The sequence below is a fragment of the Podarcis vaucheri genome (genome assembly GCF_965113315.1).
Source record: "Podarcis vaucheri genome assembly, chromosome: 8".
Lineage (NCBI taxonomy): Eukaryota > Metazoa > Chordata > Lepidosauria > Squamata > Lacertidae > Podarcis > Podarcis vaucheri.
The window spans coordinates 50,628,704-50,645,198 of NC_138766.1; the positions used below are offsets into that span (position 1 = coordinate 50,628,704).

The 16,495-nt window shown below is 38.1% G+C and overlaps 1 protein-coding gene across 2 annotated transcripts in view; it reads right to left on the reverse strand.

Moving 5' to 3' along the window:
- The window catches only part of CDH2 (cadherin 2), a 117,332-nt gene that overhangs the window by 94,493 nt on the left and 6,344 nt on the right, over window positions 1-16,495 (reverse strand). The window contains exons 1-2 of one of the 2 annotated variants that reach the window (XM_082234767.1): window positions 8,541-8,672; window positions 3,712-3,826 (exon numbers count right to left, since the gene is read on the reverse strand). In XM_082234767.1, the coding sequence (XP_082090893.1) occupies window positions 3,712-3,826; window positions 8,541-8,657 (232 nt within the window). In that variant the 5' untranslated portion in view covers window positions 8,658-8,672. Of the gene's footprint in view, window positions 1-3,711; window positions 3,827-8,540; window positions 8,673-16,495 lie in introns of those variants that run through there. The other variant, XM_082234768.1, reaches the window with a different exon arrangement.

Consider the following 16,495-nt stretch of genomic DNA (forward strand, 5'->3'; position numbering starts at 1 on the left):
TGCGTACTGAGAAGTAAGTCCCAACTTCAACTCTATAGAAATGTTTTAGGATCAGGATGTGAGTCGACTATAGAATCATTGCCCATTTTGTGTCTTCTAACTAGCAGCAAAGTTGAAAAAGAAGTTGTAAGCCTGAGATGATAATAATGATGATGATGATGATGATGATGATGATGATGATGATGATGAAGAAGAAGAAGAAGAAGAAGAAGATTGACATACGAGAAATAGGCAGAGTCATCCTTATGTGTTTAGTGAAAGGGGATTGGAAACGGTGGTCACCAGATTTCTATCTTTCTGCCCCTACTGGCAACCCATTCAGAATTGCAGTAGTGTTTGAAACAGCTGTATTATTGTTTCATCTTCCAGCAACACCCCATATACCAAGGAAATCTATTGATTCCCCCCGCACTGGCAAAACAGTATGGCCTACATCTTTGCTTAAGCAACAGCCAGATTCTCGGTTTGTCTAAGAGTCTGCCTATTCTATTCTATTCTGCCTATTCTAAGAGTCTGCCTATTCTATTCTATTCTTGCTGTCTATTTTTCTCCCTGCCTATCTAGGCCTCCTGTAAGAGTTGCAACAGAACTGCTTTCTTTCAACAAATTATCTAACACTTACATGAGATGCTGTCTGGTAGAGCTCTTTGGGTGCGTTTTCTGTAACTGTTGCACTGCAACAGAGAACTGGGATTTGTGCACCCATAAACTGAATTAATGTGCAGCCCTATACATTTATCAAAAGGAAGTCTCACTGAGTTCTATGGGACTTACCACCAGGTAAGTGTGTATAGGTTTGCAGCCGTATTGAGGAGACATGCAAAAGCAGCATCTGACACAGATCTCTAACATTTCACAGTGCAAGTATAACCTTAAGAGTTTTCTGTTTTGAAGGGAAACAAATTAGTGTTTCCCTAATGTGTTAAAATCCAACAAAAAGAACAGAAAACAAATGAAAAAAGTTTGGTCACTTTGTGAGTCTCTTGCCTCAGTCACTGTATTTTAATGCCGGCTAAGAGGATAATAAAACCTCTATACCTCAGGCAACTGACAGTATAGTAAAAAAAATCTTTAAAAAGCTTCAACCCTCACAGAAAATCCATAACAATTAAAGTGCAGAATTCAGATCTCGAGCTGGTGTAAATCTAGATATACGCCAACAATATCAAGGGAAATACAGGGTTCCGAATCTGGCCCACAGAGCTTTTCACCCTCAAAAGGGAGCACAACACAAAGCATGCTTAACTTCTATTGTCACATGCATCTAGTTTAATAACCAGAAAATGGGCTTTTGACAACAATAGTACTTCAAAATGACAGTGTAATTAAATTTTAAGTCAAAGCCATCCAATGATAGCCTGTACATTTATGTAAAACCAGCAAATGATATGCTTTCAAGCATGTCGGTACTTTCAAGAGAATTAACCATTAAAATAATTTGACTAAGGAAGTTGTAGTGAACAAAACAAACAAACATGATGCCCCAGGAAGTTTTTTTTAAAACTAATACACACAGATTCAAATAGAAAAGAAATTAAAAACTGTCTTGTAATATTCACTTTCTGTATATTGCAAATGAATTCCTGTGTTGTCTAGTGGTTGATATATACTCAGGGTAGACTTAACTGACTTTAATGTGTCTACTCTGAGTATAACCCAATGCCAACCCCCTTCAAACTATGGCTTCATATTCTGGGTTGTGGCCAATAGTTATTCAGCCATGGTTACGTATGCAGATATAATGATTAATGTTAAGCTTTATGTCTGTATAATAGTAGAATATTAACTATTAGATGAGTAGCATATTGTGATTGTTTTCCCCTCTTTTTTATTTAAATTAAGATATTTCATTATTTGTCTTTACAATGTTATTATATACTGAAAGAATTTAACAAACACGTTGTGATTGTACTCCCTTGGGATCAGTGTAAATAATCTCAAAGTTCTTCTTGAAACAAAGATTTCACACTTTATCTGCAGTTCCTTTGTTCAGATCCTTCACAAACATTTTTCTCCACAGGGCAAGTAGGAATACCTCTAGAAGACTTGGAAGAGAAACTTTACCAAAGTGACAGCTCTTTTCTTTTAGGTAACAAATTACTAGCAGAAGTGTGTGGTACTTTTTGTGAACTAGTTACTTTTCTGGGCAAATTATCTGCAAGTCTTCTTAAGAGGGAGGATTATTTTATACTTACTCATATATGAATGTGAACAAAATCATCAGGAAACATTCTTTTGAAAACAGGGAAGAAACTGCTGTTTTGTCTATTATGATAGGTGTGAATTGCAGCTAATTGCACTACCAAATTGAACTCCAGCAATTCATAGTTAAAGATAGAAACAGCAACACAATTCCAAATATCAAGAAACTAGTTTTGAAGAATATTCCAAGTTGTCTTATCATTTTTGAAACCTACTAATTAGTGAACCAAATATATGGAATTTATTTCCTTGCTTTAAATGAATCAAGGAAGTACTTTATTAAAGTCAGGATTTAATAATCTAAAACCAATAAATTCCTCTTGCATTTGAGATTCAATTATTGTTATGAAAGCACTAGGAAGGTCTGTAAAAATATAATTATGAGCAGACACTGTTGAATAGAATACGTTAAATACAGAAGAAAGCTTTTGTTTCAAGGATCAGTTTGATTTGTGGCTCCATTTTTTTAAAAAAATCTTTTTCATTTATGTTAATGGCTTGATCTATGCAGCAATATTTGTAGAAGAAAGAAACAATGGATAGAATCAAATTAGTTTTTATTTAAGATAGATTTGAAACTCACTGAAACTAATCCTCTTGATCAGCGCCATAATTTCTAAATTAGCTGCAAAGTAATTTCTATGATATTCACAGCTTATAAAACAACAAAATTAATACATTTTTCTTACTCTGAGGCCCTCTACTGACAATTAAAATTCTCTCTCTCCCTCTCTCTTTGTATAGAAAAATCTGTCTAGCTGTAAAGTATTAGCAATATATTTCACACAATATATGTTTCTCACAGAACAGAAATAAATAAACAATTTTAATATTTTTGTGTTTCTTGAGATTTCTGCCAGCTTTTATGGCATTGAAGGCTGAAGAAATGGGAACCGCCTATCTTTTTGTTCTCATTCCGGTTATTATGCCATTTGGGGAAAAAGGATAGAGGGAATTTTTAAAAAGTAGGTAGCTTTCACAAATCATATGACAGCTTGGTAAAAGGCTTTCACATGTACAAAAAACACTCAGAACGAGAAAAGTGGGTGAGGGGAGATGAGAACATAGATATTATACTATTTTATCCTTCTATGAACACTACCCCTGCCACATAGCAAGCACATTTTGGTACAGGGAGGAAACTGATTTGGGGACAATCTTTTTCTGTAATAAAATTTCAATTCCTATTTAGGATAAGAAAGGTCCTTGTTATAATTTACAAAATCGAGAATGACTTTATCAAGAGGGCTAACAGAAAAGTCTTGCAATGAAGCAAGCCATCTCACAATGAGTTCTGTGGAAAAGTACTCTGGAAGAGGTATTTCAATGGCAAACCTTTGGTCAATCATTTCTATCTAACTGAATCCCAAAACTACATCTGGTAGTATATATCTGGTATATTACTGAAGTAAAAGAGGGTTCTTGTGTTATTTAAGGAATCCAAACAATATACCTTAGAATTAATGTATGCACAAGAAATAAGAAACGAAATGTCACGTGCAACTGTACCATTTAGGAGAGGCTGCCCTTCACGAACTCCCCTGGATATGACTGCATTGTAAACGTCTTCGGGAAACCCAGTCTTGCATAATGTGCCTTCTTCACAAGTTGCCTTTATAGGTGCCTGAAATGCAAGACAAAATTTATGTAATACTCGCAACCCCATTCAATTGAGAAGCATTGCACTTGGCATAAACCCCGATTTTGCTACTATCTTGTACAAACAACCTCTTTGTTTCTAAATGGCTGCAATTAGAATTCTGGGGGCAAAGGGTTAATCTTTTTGATAACTGGGATGCAAGGAACAAATCCCACTTGTCTAGTAAGATCTAAATAATACACAATATAACTGAATGTTTCAGCTTAAACAGCCATTCAGGCTGAAGTAGAATTGTGGAAAAAACAAATTCATTTCTTCAAATAAAAATAAATGTTATGGAAAACTGATTATCAAGTTTGTCAGATATGAATCTGAGGCATTCAAGAGATTTAATGGCCAATTCAAAACATGTTCACTAAACCTGTCAATACATTTCAAGCTCTGCTCAACTCTGAATTTGTCTGATTGGATAAATGCAGTCATATAAAATCTCTATAAACATTTGCAAATAAATGTTTTTAATACAATCGTCTTTGCTATAAAGTTACTGAAGAATAGTTACTCAGTTCACAAAGAAAGCCTGATTTGTTGTCTTTATGAAACTGTTAGCCCTTAATTTAAAAAAGTGTTTTCATGCAGCATTTTCATTAATGGGAGTAAACAGTAATCTAAGTTAAACAGTTAAAAAAACCCACTCCTGTGTCATCTTACAGCACAACTTAAGCAATTCCAATCTAAGCAGGTTTCTACAGACAGACATTTAAAATTTAAATAGTCCTTTGAACTATCACTAGTAAGCCATTTACACTGTTTGTAGCTAATACCATCAATTGGAGGCTTTCTTTAATATAGCTGATCTACCTAAATGCCAAGTATGACATTAATAACCATGCTGTCTCCTGCTCTTACCTCATTAAAACATACAACATTGTACAATTTAACAACCCACTTCTGTAGTGAAAGAAGGCCAAATAAAAGATCTACGTGACCAGAGTCAAAAACTATACTAGGTGGTATTGTACATTTCATTACCATAAACATTTTTAATCAGAGGACTTCCACTTCCCAAGTATTTTGGTGTCATATGAACATTAAGCTGCACACAAAATTTGACTGCAATTATCTTAGGCACCTATAGACAAACGACTGTGCTAAACAAAATGCACATGATTTCTGAATTATAAGAGAATTATTCTGGAAAATGCTACGTACTGCTTTTAAACAACAACTGTAATAAACCCTGAAAATCAGAGCGGGAGGCAGTTCTTCAGCCCAAGATGCTGTCAGATTCCATAATTTAATAAGCAAACTCAATGTAACTAACAAGGAGAGGGGGGGAAACAGACATCCTAACTACCCTTGAAACAAATAAATCCTGGGTGGGCAGCTGAGTAGATAACAGGATTTTAACAAGCCTGCACTGATGTGCATGGGAATCAGTCGGCCTTTCCAGCACGCTATATCTGCTAAAACAACTCTTATAAACTGAAACAATGCCCAATGAAACAAAGACTTGGGGACATGAATAAAGAGGCCTCTTTATGCTTTCATTTGCAACCTCTCAATTTTTCCCAGAGACAAAAGACAGCACTCTGTTCCCAAAAGCAAGTCTATTGTAAAGATTTTGTGGCCATAAACACATGAGAGGAATCAGAGATTCAAACTTTGACAATGCCTTAGCCTCTCGTGTTTTGCATTTGGAATTAAATAAAACTGAATCTTGAATCACCACACAATCTGGGTCGTTTCAAGTTCAGTTGAAGAGTATGAAGCATCACAGCCATACATTTCTATTTTACATTTTTATTTCATGACACAGCAAAACAATTTAAAGCCCAACATTGTAATCTTCATAATACTGTAGAAAGGAAGCTGAAGCGTGTAAGAACACCACTCCTTTCTGTCTAGGGTGCAGACTTCTCCCCTGAATGAAGAACGTTGAAATCATAAAAACAATTCCCCTTTCCCCCTTGGGAAAACTATTCATAAAATGTTCTTTCTAGTAAAGATATGTCTGTAGAGATCTGTAAGAATCAAAGTAGCTTTTCATGGGAATTCTGCAGTTTTAAGATATGACCACCATTTTTTAAAAAGTCTGTTTATATATGCCTGGCAAAATTATAAAAACAAGAGTAAGGTGTTGTTTTTCAATTACTAAGCCATGGACCATTGCCAAACTAAGAGTGCTTCTTCCCGCCAGTCCTCTGCTAGAGATTTGGCTCAGCTGCTGCTGCTGCTGGGTGTGAAATCTCTGTTTTCTTCCTTCTGCAGAAGCAAATCAAACCAAACTTTGCCCTCCTCTCAGCAAGAAGATAAAGGCAACTGCGCACCTTACAGTTGCTATAGAGAGGCTGTTTTAAATCATCTCACATAACAGATGTCATATTATGATGAAACATTTGTTTATAAAGAGAGGCTTGTGGATCATTCTTTTTGGACAGTTGTAAAAGCATGAATTGCAGGATGTGGGTGATGAACTACGACATAGCAACAGTTCAGCAGTAATAAACCCTGTGAAGCAATTTAAATGGGCTGTACACAGCAACTGTGACTTGCAAAGGGGCCTGAGATTTAAAAACAGCAAAAACTCACCTCACCAGAGCCTAGAGTTCTCTAATAATCACTAGTGGGAAGCACTGGTATAAGGACCTAGGCAAAAATCCATCATAATTCTGCTCAACAGGCCTGGCTGGTCATATGTTATATTTCCTATAGTCATGGAAATGTCCATGAAAAGAATAAAATACAGCATTTTGTTGTCTATTGGCGGGACTAATGAAATAGCTTAAAGTGAGGCCCACATAAATGTGATGTGAATGGCCTCTGAAATGCAGATCTGAATACACTCTACAGAGCCCTGCTGAAAGTGGAAGGGCAACATCAGCGCTACTGCACAAGTACTAGACCATGAAAAATACCCTAAATGCCACCTTTATGAGGCACAGAAAATACTGCTAATATCTATTGTCTCTGTTCTTACAAAAGTAATTGAAGCAAAAATACTGCTATCAAAAATTGACAGCAATGTAAGAGAATTAAATATACTAGCTTAATGACCGGCATATATCCAGGGGTCTCTCTGAAGGTATGCCAAGGGATTGAGTAGGCTTAGATTGCTGCAGATCCATGGTTCCTCTGTCTTGACACACCATGTCCATGCCTCCACAGAGCTCTGAGTACATATGGAGAGTAACCCACAATGGCTAACCTTTCCATAGTTTTACTAGGAAACCTTGCCCTGTGGACCTCCCTCTCGAACTGTGGTGAGAGAGATCTGCTGGATGCAGCGGCCCATCATCTGCTGTTCCTGGGACATTTGGGATTGCTCAAGCAGGCATCAGTTCTGGACAAGTTTAAGCAACTTTAAGCAGGTAACTACTCAAATGAACAGGATAGGCCGGTCTTTTAGTCGGTGAAATACTATTACGGGGAAAGAACTGAAACAAGCTGGCCTACAAACCACCTGCAGGAAATATGTCACTCAATTGGTTTTTACTGAAATCAACAGAAACAAACTCTTAAGTAGATGGTAATTAAATTGCAGCTAGACAAAACATATCACATGTCACTAAAATGAAATTTTGCTTGGCTTAAAAAACATTTCAACTTTCACTCAAAACAACGAGAAAAGCAAAACACATACAGTATTCTGAATCTCTGCTAGATTAGTATCAAGGCTGAAAACCTAACTATAATATTGATTTACAACTGAACTTTTTAAATCATCATTTTTATCAACCTTGTGCCAACAGTCTACTAATTACTTTTTAAATATTAGAAAACTGCTAACCCATCACTGTAGATCAATCCAACTTGGCAGGGGGCAGAGCGACATTCCAGTTGAGGAAAAAATCTCAGTGGTCACTCAGCTGGATGCAAATAACTGATTCCTCAGTTAAAATACTTATTCTTTCTACATTACAGTGTGTTATCTCACTAAAACAGATTGTTTCAAAATATGTCAGTGCTTGGCCCAATAGACAAGCTTCCTTAGGCTGAAAATAATCGCATCTAAAGTGACAATATTTTTAAATTTTTAAAAATAATTATTGTTCGCTTGTAATTAGTAACTCATCTGGTTGACAGTCATAAGCAGCCACACCACTAAGGCAGGGAGCATAGATACAGATTGGTTTTCATTTTGCTTCTAATTGTATTTCACAGCTTTTAAATTTGTTGACCACTCAGAGAACATGGTTAATTGGGCAATATGTAAATGCTGAAAAATAATAATTAAATGCTATATTATTTCCCTGACTGGGTAAATGGCAAGGCTTAGCCCTCCCCAGCCCTCAAATCTGCAGTCCCCTAGGAAGAATAGTAAGGGGAACAGGACCCCACCCCTAGCAGATCTCCAAGCAACCAGAAATCCTGATGAGCCATCTTCCCTACTCCAAGATCAGAGAACTACACACCAATTGCATAGCTTCCTGGCCTTGGACCCCGTCATCTCCCTAGGAGAGCAAATGGCAAGCCCAGTAGGAGTTTCAGGGCTGTGAGTGAAGCACCCAGCCAGCTTAATGTGAGGTTACTCAGAGAAAGAAGGATGTGTGTATAACCAGCCAACCAGATCAAGGCCTGGTTGAACCAGGAAAGGGAGCCTCCAACTCCCATATAAGCTCTCATTCTGGAATGATTCATTGCCGAAGCAACAGCACCCTTAGAGGTCCAAGCATTCCTAAACAGGTGAAACAGACAATATCATTAAGCAGACAATAACATTAATTATTCTCTTCACCTTCTTGTCTAAAAGAGAGATTCGTATAGGGAAAAGATAGGTCTTGTGGCTGCATTTGTAGTCTTCTGCAAGAGAGAAAGGGAAACAGAGAACATAGACTGGGATAGTCAAGTACATCCCTAGATCCCTATGAGACTTCCAGCTTTAAGGCCAAATGCAAAAAAAAAGACTCACTCCTTTGGTATCAGGTATTTACAAGTAATAACACGAATCCACCCCACCCCAATTTAGGACAAAAGATGTGTAAGATCTGTAACAGCTACACTGCAGGAGAAGGTAATGAAGGAGGGGAAAACATAAAACAGGATTGAGGAAGGAGATATTACCTATCCCCAATATATTATTTGCAACACTGCTACCTTCAACCTTCTGATCATCATCTGATTGGAAGATAAACAAACTGTTCCCAGTTCTGCTCTTTCTGTTCAACATTAGAAGCTTCATTTGTCTCTCCAGAGTATGAGACTGTAAAATGAGCAGGAGGTCTTTTTGCTGCAAGTACAGCTAATCTCTTCTCATAAATCATTACATCTTCCAGGGATGTTCAGGGTCATCGGCAAATAATATAAAAAAAAATACTAGATAAGGGGGAAATGTTTGAAGGTATAATTTTCAACCGAATTGTACAGCCTCAGTATTAAATTAAAAGCCCATTACAACTACTATGCCCCATCACTTGTAATATTGGTGTACAAATACTATCTAGACCACAGGTAGTCAACCTTTTTATACCTACCACCCACTAATGCATCTTTCTAGGCGGTAAAATTTCCTTACCGCCCACCAGTGCTCAATGGAAGGAGGATTCAGCTTGTGCCATAGAGCCACCTACCACCCACCCATAATCCTGAAACACTCACTAGTGGGCGGTAGGGACCAGGCTGACAATCCCTGATCTAGACCTTAAATAGCCTAAATCACAGAACAACTGTTTCACTAGCTTTCACTGAACAGCCCTGATGTGGCGAGCATACTTGCCAGTCTGTAATCACATGTTTTTATATGATGTATCAGCAATGAACTAAGCAGAGATGAAGAAAGAGGGAGTACTGAAACTTAAACTTAAAGTGCAGGTGCATGCAAAGTGATCTGTCCCCACTTCTCAGGGACCCCTGAGCAGGAAGGTCTGGAGGGAAATTCTAACCACAATCTGCTGAACTCGGTTGTAACCTCTCCACAGAACTGTGTTCAAGACTGAAATGAGGATTCTAACCACATTTGACTGATCACAGTTTAAATCTCTCTGCAGTCCTTTCTGCTCAATGTACGAAGGTTGGGAGAGGAAAAGGCAGGGCCTATATCAATGGGGCAGCGCCAGCATGTGCTCACACCCTACTAGGGATGGAAATTCGGTTTTGTTTTTATTTCAACAAAAAAACAAACCCAACTTAATTCACACTTCTCACACCAATATGTGCATTAAAACACAGCTATCCTTCAAAATTCAGTTGTCTGGATTTTGTGATGCAGTTTCCCCCCAAACAACATGTACCAAAATGCATATTTCGGGGGAAACGTGCCTAAAAAGACATACATATGTTAGTGAAAAGTACATACAAAAATGCCTAATATTAGGGAATAGTGTTCCAAAAATGTGTGTATTAATCAAAACTGCATACAAAATTGTTTTTATTAGGAGAAATTTATGCTAAAGTGTTTTTTTAAAAAATAAAGTTACTGACTGCATAAATGTGGAGAACAAAATGTAAGATTGGAAGGAGAAACTTAAGTGAGCTGAAACAGATATTTTTCCATCTCAAACTCTTGCCATCTTTGAGGCCTCACACATTCTTCTGAACACCTCTACGGGGATAGGAGGGGGGAAATATCACATCTACCCTTAAAGTTTGAATAGGACCATAAAATTTCACAATGCACACAGGGAAATGTGACCTAGAGCCACAAAGGGTTGTATCCAAGAAAGTTATACAGTGTAGACCCAAACAAGTTAATGGACCCAAATCAGTCATGTCCATTAATTTACATGGGTTTACTCTGAATAGTACCAAAATTGAATAGAACCATAGCTGTCAAGTTTTCCCTTTTCTTGCGAGGAATCCTATTCGGAATAAGGGAAACGTTGACAGCTATGAACAGAAGACAACATCATCCTACACATGGAAAACTCACAAGTCAGGGAGGTTTCTAGTTGACCTTCTGATTATCTTTCCACCTCCAAATGTGTGTTTCTCCTCACTTATTTTGAGAAAATACATACCATAACAACAAACAAAAACAACACACACACACACACCAGTTTAAAAGGCCGTAAGTTTGTTTAATTAGCCAAAGAAGAGAAGTGTTTTTGCCTGGTACCTAAAGATGTATAACGAAGACGCCAGACAAACCTCCTTGGGGAGAGCATTTCACAAATTGGGAGCCATCACAAAAAAGGCCCATTCTCATGTACCTGCACACAAGCATGGGCCTCAGGTGATGATCGCAGGATTTGGGTCAGTTCATCTGGGGAAAGGCGGTCCTTGAAGTATTGCGGTCCTGAGCTGTTTCAGGTTTTCTAGGTCAAAACCAGCACTCTGAACTGGTCCCAGAAACTAGAGTTGGCCCAGGATTGGCATTATATGCTCAAACAGCCTTGCCCAGGCAAGTAACCTGGCTGATGAATTCTGCACCAGCTGAAGTTTCCGAAACGTCTTCAGAGGCAGATCCACATATAACATGCTGCAGTAATCTAACCTAGAGGTTACCAGAGCACAGATGGCTGAAGTTAGGCTATCCCTGTCCATGCAGGGGGACAGCTGGGCCACCAGCTGAAGGTGATAGAAGGCACCACCGAGGCCACCTGAGGCTTAAGTGACAGCAATGGACCCAGAGGAACCCCAAGCTGCATATCCGTTCCTTCAGAGGGAGTGTAACCCCATCAAGAGCAGGCAGTATACCATCCATCCAGTCTAAGGAACCACGCACTAACAGTGCTTCAGTCTTATCTCAATTGGGCTTCAGTTCATTGGCTCTCATCTACTCCATTATTGAGGAAGGCAACGGTCCAGCACATCCACTGTCACACTGCTGGGTTGCCTACATACACTGTATAAAAGGATGGGGAGGTCCTTTCTCTGTACTAAACCTTTTACTTGTCTCATATTTCCCTATGTGATTTTCCCTTCACGTTGTTTTTTTAGTGATATAAATAGCCTAGCTTGAACAACACTGCGAGTAGTAACCTTTATAATAATAAATGCCAATGGAAGTGTGGGAACTGTCATCTCTCCTAAAATTAAGAAAACTAACCTCTGTTGAGCCACAGGTCTGTATGATGCATTTCCTTAGTATGCACTGAAACTCTGACCCCAGTTTTGAAGTCCTTGCACACTACAGCAATTTTAAATATTGAGTTCTCTTAACTAAATTAAATGCAGCTCTTGTGTTCCTTAATGCTTCAAAGCTCTTGGAAGTCAGTGGAGGCGCCCATCAGCGCAAATGTGTTGTGGGTAGGGCAGCCAATTTTAAACTGTGAAGTTTGTCAAAACACATCCCTTAGACAAAGAGATGAACTGATTTTACAACGGCAGAAGAGAAACACTTACAGTTAAATTGATTGGTCAGCTTTGCAAGGATGAAGTGGTATGTCTACTCTTTGGTTTATTTCATTTGACAACAGCACTTTCAGAGCCCAGGTTTGCAAAGGCAGTTGTGCATGCTTAAGAGTTATGGTTATAAAAGCCCACTGGAATTAACTGTAGTAATTTTCAAGGCTTAAACCTTGGTATGCTACCAAACAGAACTAGTTTCTTCATCTAAGTTTTAGGGGAGAAAGGACAAAAACATGCTAATGACAAAACATATTCCTGAAAGGTTACACAGAAAAGGTTAATGTATCCTCATGGGGGAGACTTTTCAAGTCTATTTAAAAAACAAAAACAAAATTCAGTTCACAGAATACTTACAAAGTAAAAAACAAAAGGATATTTTAAAAACCATAGTTAACTCACTACTGTTTCTGTTCCCTAGCAGAACATAAGATATATAGCTGTGTTTCACACTGGGACAGTACAGCAATAATTTGGTTCAAACATAAATGATATTGCAAGTTGTATTGTAGCTTAGGCCACAACCCTTTATCTCTAGGTATGCATTAAGGCAAAGTAACAAGATTTCACATGGGCCAAAATTTCATAAAGCATTTTCAGCTACTTTTCTTTTCTTTTCTTTGTTTTAACTATAGCCTGAAAGGCCTAGAAAACCTTTTGTTTCCTATTACATTTTGTTAGGGTATCATTAACACTGAATGACTGAAGCGGGGGGGGGGGGATAGGCAATGTGCCAAATACAGGACTCAGGAGTAAACCTTTATTGTTTAGCCCCTTGTTTAATTAAATTAATTAATCTAAATTATTTTTAGGCTGCTTTTCTGGGCAAATGTCCCTGTAGCTTACAATACAATCCAGTTCAGTTCAGTGCAATGCAATGGAATTATGAAAAGAATAGTAATACAAAATTTTGAAATAAAACTCAATACTACACATTTTTTTCCCCCAACAGAGCAAAATGACACCCAACCCTAATTCCACTAGGCCATCACACAGCTAATAAGCATCATGCCTAGAAGGCCAAATGAAAAAGACAAGTTTCAGGGCCTTCCAAAAATTCTGCAATGTAAAAATTTGATACAGGTCCAATGGAAGGGAATTCCATAGCCATCAGGCTACCGCAGAGAAGGATTTGTTTCCTTGTGGTCACCCACCATACCAGCTGTGGGGAGAGAAGACACATTAGAAGAGTCTCCAAAGCAGATCAAAGTCAGCAGCATATTGCATGACAGGGTGGTGGTACTCAACTGTCCATGGTTGGTTGTGCTGCTACTTGTTGCAGAAAACAGAGGGAAAGGGCCCAAGGCAGTTGCGAGGTGCAAATGCACTGACAGGAGCACCTGACTGGCTCCACTGGTGCATTTGCACAGCACCGACCTCACTGATGCCCTGCCCCTCCCGCTCTACCTCCTGGTAAGCCGTAGTAATGTGACCAACCAGAGGTCAGGTGAGCACTGCCATTCCACCACACTGCCTACTACAGCTTAATGTGTGGCCAGATAGTATGTCTGCAGGTGCTCAATAAATAGTTTGGACCCAAACGGTTCCAAGGTGTGTTAGGACATTGTTGGCCGGTGATGAAATATCACACTGGAAATTCTTTCTTCCTTTCCATTTGTATTAATCATTGTCTAACACTGAGAATGGTTACTATTGTACAAATAAAAAGGAAGAAAGGACAAATCTCTCCAAACTGAGTGAATGGGCATTATAATGGCAAATAATTGTTCAGTGCAAGTACATGTATATACTAATGGGGCATGAACTGACCAGGAAAGAGAGTTTGGGACCATAGTGGATAGCTTGCTGAAAATGATGACTCTGTGTGCAGAGGTTGTGAAAAAGGCGGAGTCATGTTATAGATCATTAGGAAACTGCTGATATCACAGCACCATTATACAAATCTGTGGTGTAGCCACACTTGGAATATTGTGTACAGTTCTGTTCACCGCACCTCAAAATAATATTGTAGAGCTGAAAAGATGTAGAAAAACACAGCCAAAATGATCAAGGGACAGTAGCAACTCCCCTATAAGGAAGGGTCCGCTCCTCCACATGCAGCTGCTGGGTGACCTTGGGCCAGTCACACTTCTTTGAAGTCTCTCAGCCCCACTCACCTCACAGAGTGTTTGTTGTGGGGGAGGAAGGGAAAGGAGAATGTTAGCCGCTTTGAGACTCCTGAAGGGGAGTGAAAGGCGGGATATCAAATCCAAACTCTTCTTCTTCTTCTTACAACATTTGGGCACTTTTAGTTTATGAAAAAAGGTGAGTAAAATATGATAGAAGTATACAGAATTATGGATAATGACCCTTGGGATCCCTTCCAACTCTATATTTCTATGATTCTCTTATTGATTCTCTAAGTTTTAGTCAGCATAGGCCCACTAAAATTAATGAACATGACTAACTTAGGTCCAACATTTTCAGTGGGTCTGCTCTTAGTAAAACTTAGCTGAATACAACCCCAGTAATTTCTATCCCACAACCATTGTTAAAGCAGCATAACCATTGTACTGATCTTGCATCCATTTGAGCTTTGCATAGGAATGTTATACTGTACCTCTTGCATTTACTGACCAAATTATAGATATATCCATACGGGCAAAAAGAGATAATGTTCTGTGTACCTAATAAAGTGGGAACTAGTTCTTGAAATCTTAAAATAAAAATAAGCGTTAGTCTGCAATCCTAGCCCCATGTATCTGGGATTAAGCCCAGCTGAATTTAATAGGATTTACTTCTGAGTATACATGGTTAGAAATGCGTTGTTAAATCTTTGAAGAGTCACAAGGCTTCTGGGAGACACAGGAAGCTGGTTTTTACCAAGTCAGACCTATCAGACCTGGTCTACCTATCTCAGTACCGTTACATTGACTGGCAGCGGAGAGACTCTCTCCAGGGTTTGAGGTAGGGGTTTTTCACAGCCCTACCTAGAGACACTAGGGATTGAACCAGGGATCTTCTGCATGAAACTCAAGATGTTCTACCTCTGAGCTACAACCCTTCTCCAAACTTCTGGTTGTTTAGATAACCCCTTTTATATTATCAAAAAGGAAAAAAAGGGAAGTTCAGAAATCTTCATCTATTTTAAATTTTAAGGAACTTAAAAGCAGATGCTGCATAGATATGAGCAATTCACTTTCTTAAATAAGGAATTGGAGAGAGAGAACACGCACAAGTCAAGGAAAGAACCAGGCGTGAGTCACTCTGAGTGGTCACCATCACTTAATAAAAATAGCTTTTCTCAATTTTATAGTCTACACAATTGGCGTCTGTAGTAAAAAGAATCTGAATGTTTTTACCCTTTCTATTATTAGATTGTTGGGTGAGTTTGAGCTTCTTTCTCTACCCATCTTATTCCACAAGACTTGGCTTCTGCTGACGTTACTGGGAGTTTCCTATTCTACTCACAGGGTAGCTGAACATGCCCAATAATGGGTTCCAACTCACCAGCTGGAAAAAAAAGTTGAGTAGATATTGACTCGAACACTGGAGGGAGATAAAAACTGCAGGCACCAACAGGGGAAAAACTGCTTATACAAACTTGGATAAAAGTATTTGCTCACAGGATGCAATAAGTTCATCTTAGCAGAGAAAAGGAAATCTGTATATTTTATCTTCTACTTCTATACAGTTTTTATACTGCTTTATTGTTTAGTTGTACTTTATTTTTTATTATTTTATTTTCAGCCAGGGTTGGTTTTAACTAAAAACTGTTTCAAGGATGAAGTTCTGTTAAAAAAGTGTGGTAAATATTTCCAAACAAATCAGAGAACAAGATAAATAATCCTCCCAGTTGATGCTTCAGCAAGACATTCTGAAAAACAAACACTGTGGTTTAAATTATCATTCTGCTGCCACCTAAAACTTAATAGGAATTACTGAGTCTTGCATGATAGCGAATCAGAATGTGAAATGGAATGGGGAGAAGACTTTTAAAATAATGTCAATAGATTGAAAATATCTTATTATAAATGTGCCTTAAAGATTTATTTGAAATGCTGATATTTAGTATAATGAAAATGTCTCCTAAAATGTTAATGTATTCAACATTTAAAGGCACATCATCTTGACTTTAAACCAGATAAAACAGGTATGCAATGTGCATTTTGTCAAATAATTGTATTGCTCCCAAAGTCAGTTTCTGTCTTGTTTCAGAAACATATTTGAAATGCATCTGCTAGGTTAATATGTATATAAAACATTTCCTTAAAAAGAATGGCTTCTTCCACCCATCTGTCAAAACAACAGTTCAGTATTTCCCCAGAAAATGATGGTGAGATCATCGATAGAAGAAAAGCTATTTGAAGTTTGAACTGTATTTTATACTGTTTTATTTTGGTTGGTGGCATTGCATGCCTTTTATAATTTTGTATATCGCTTTGAGATTTTTTTAATGTTTAAGCA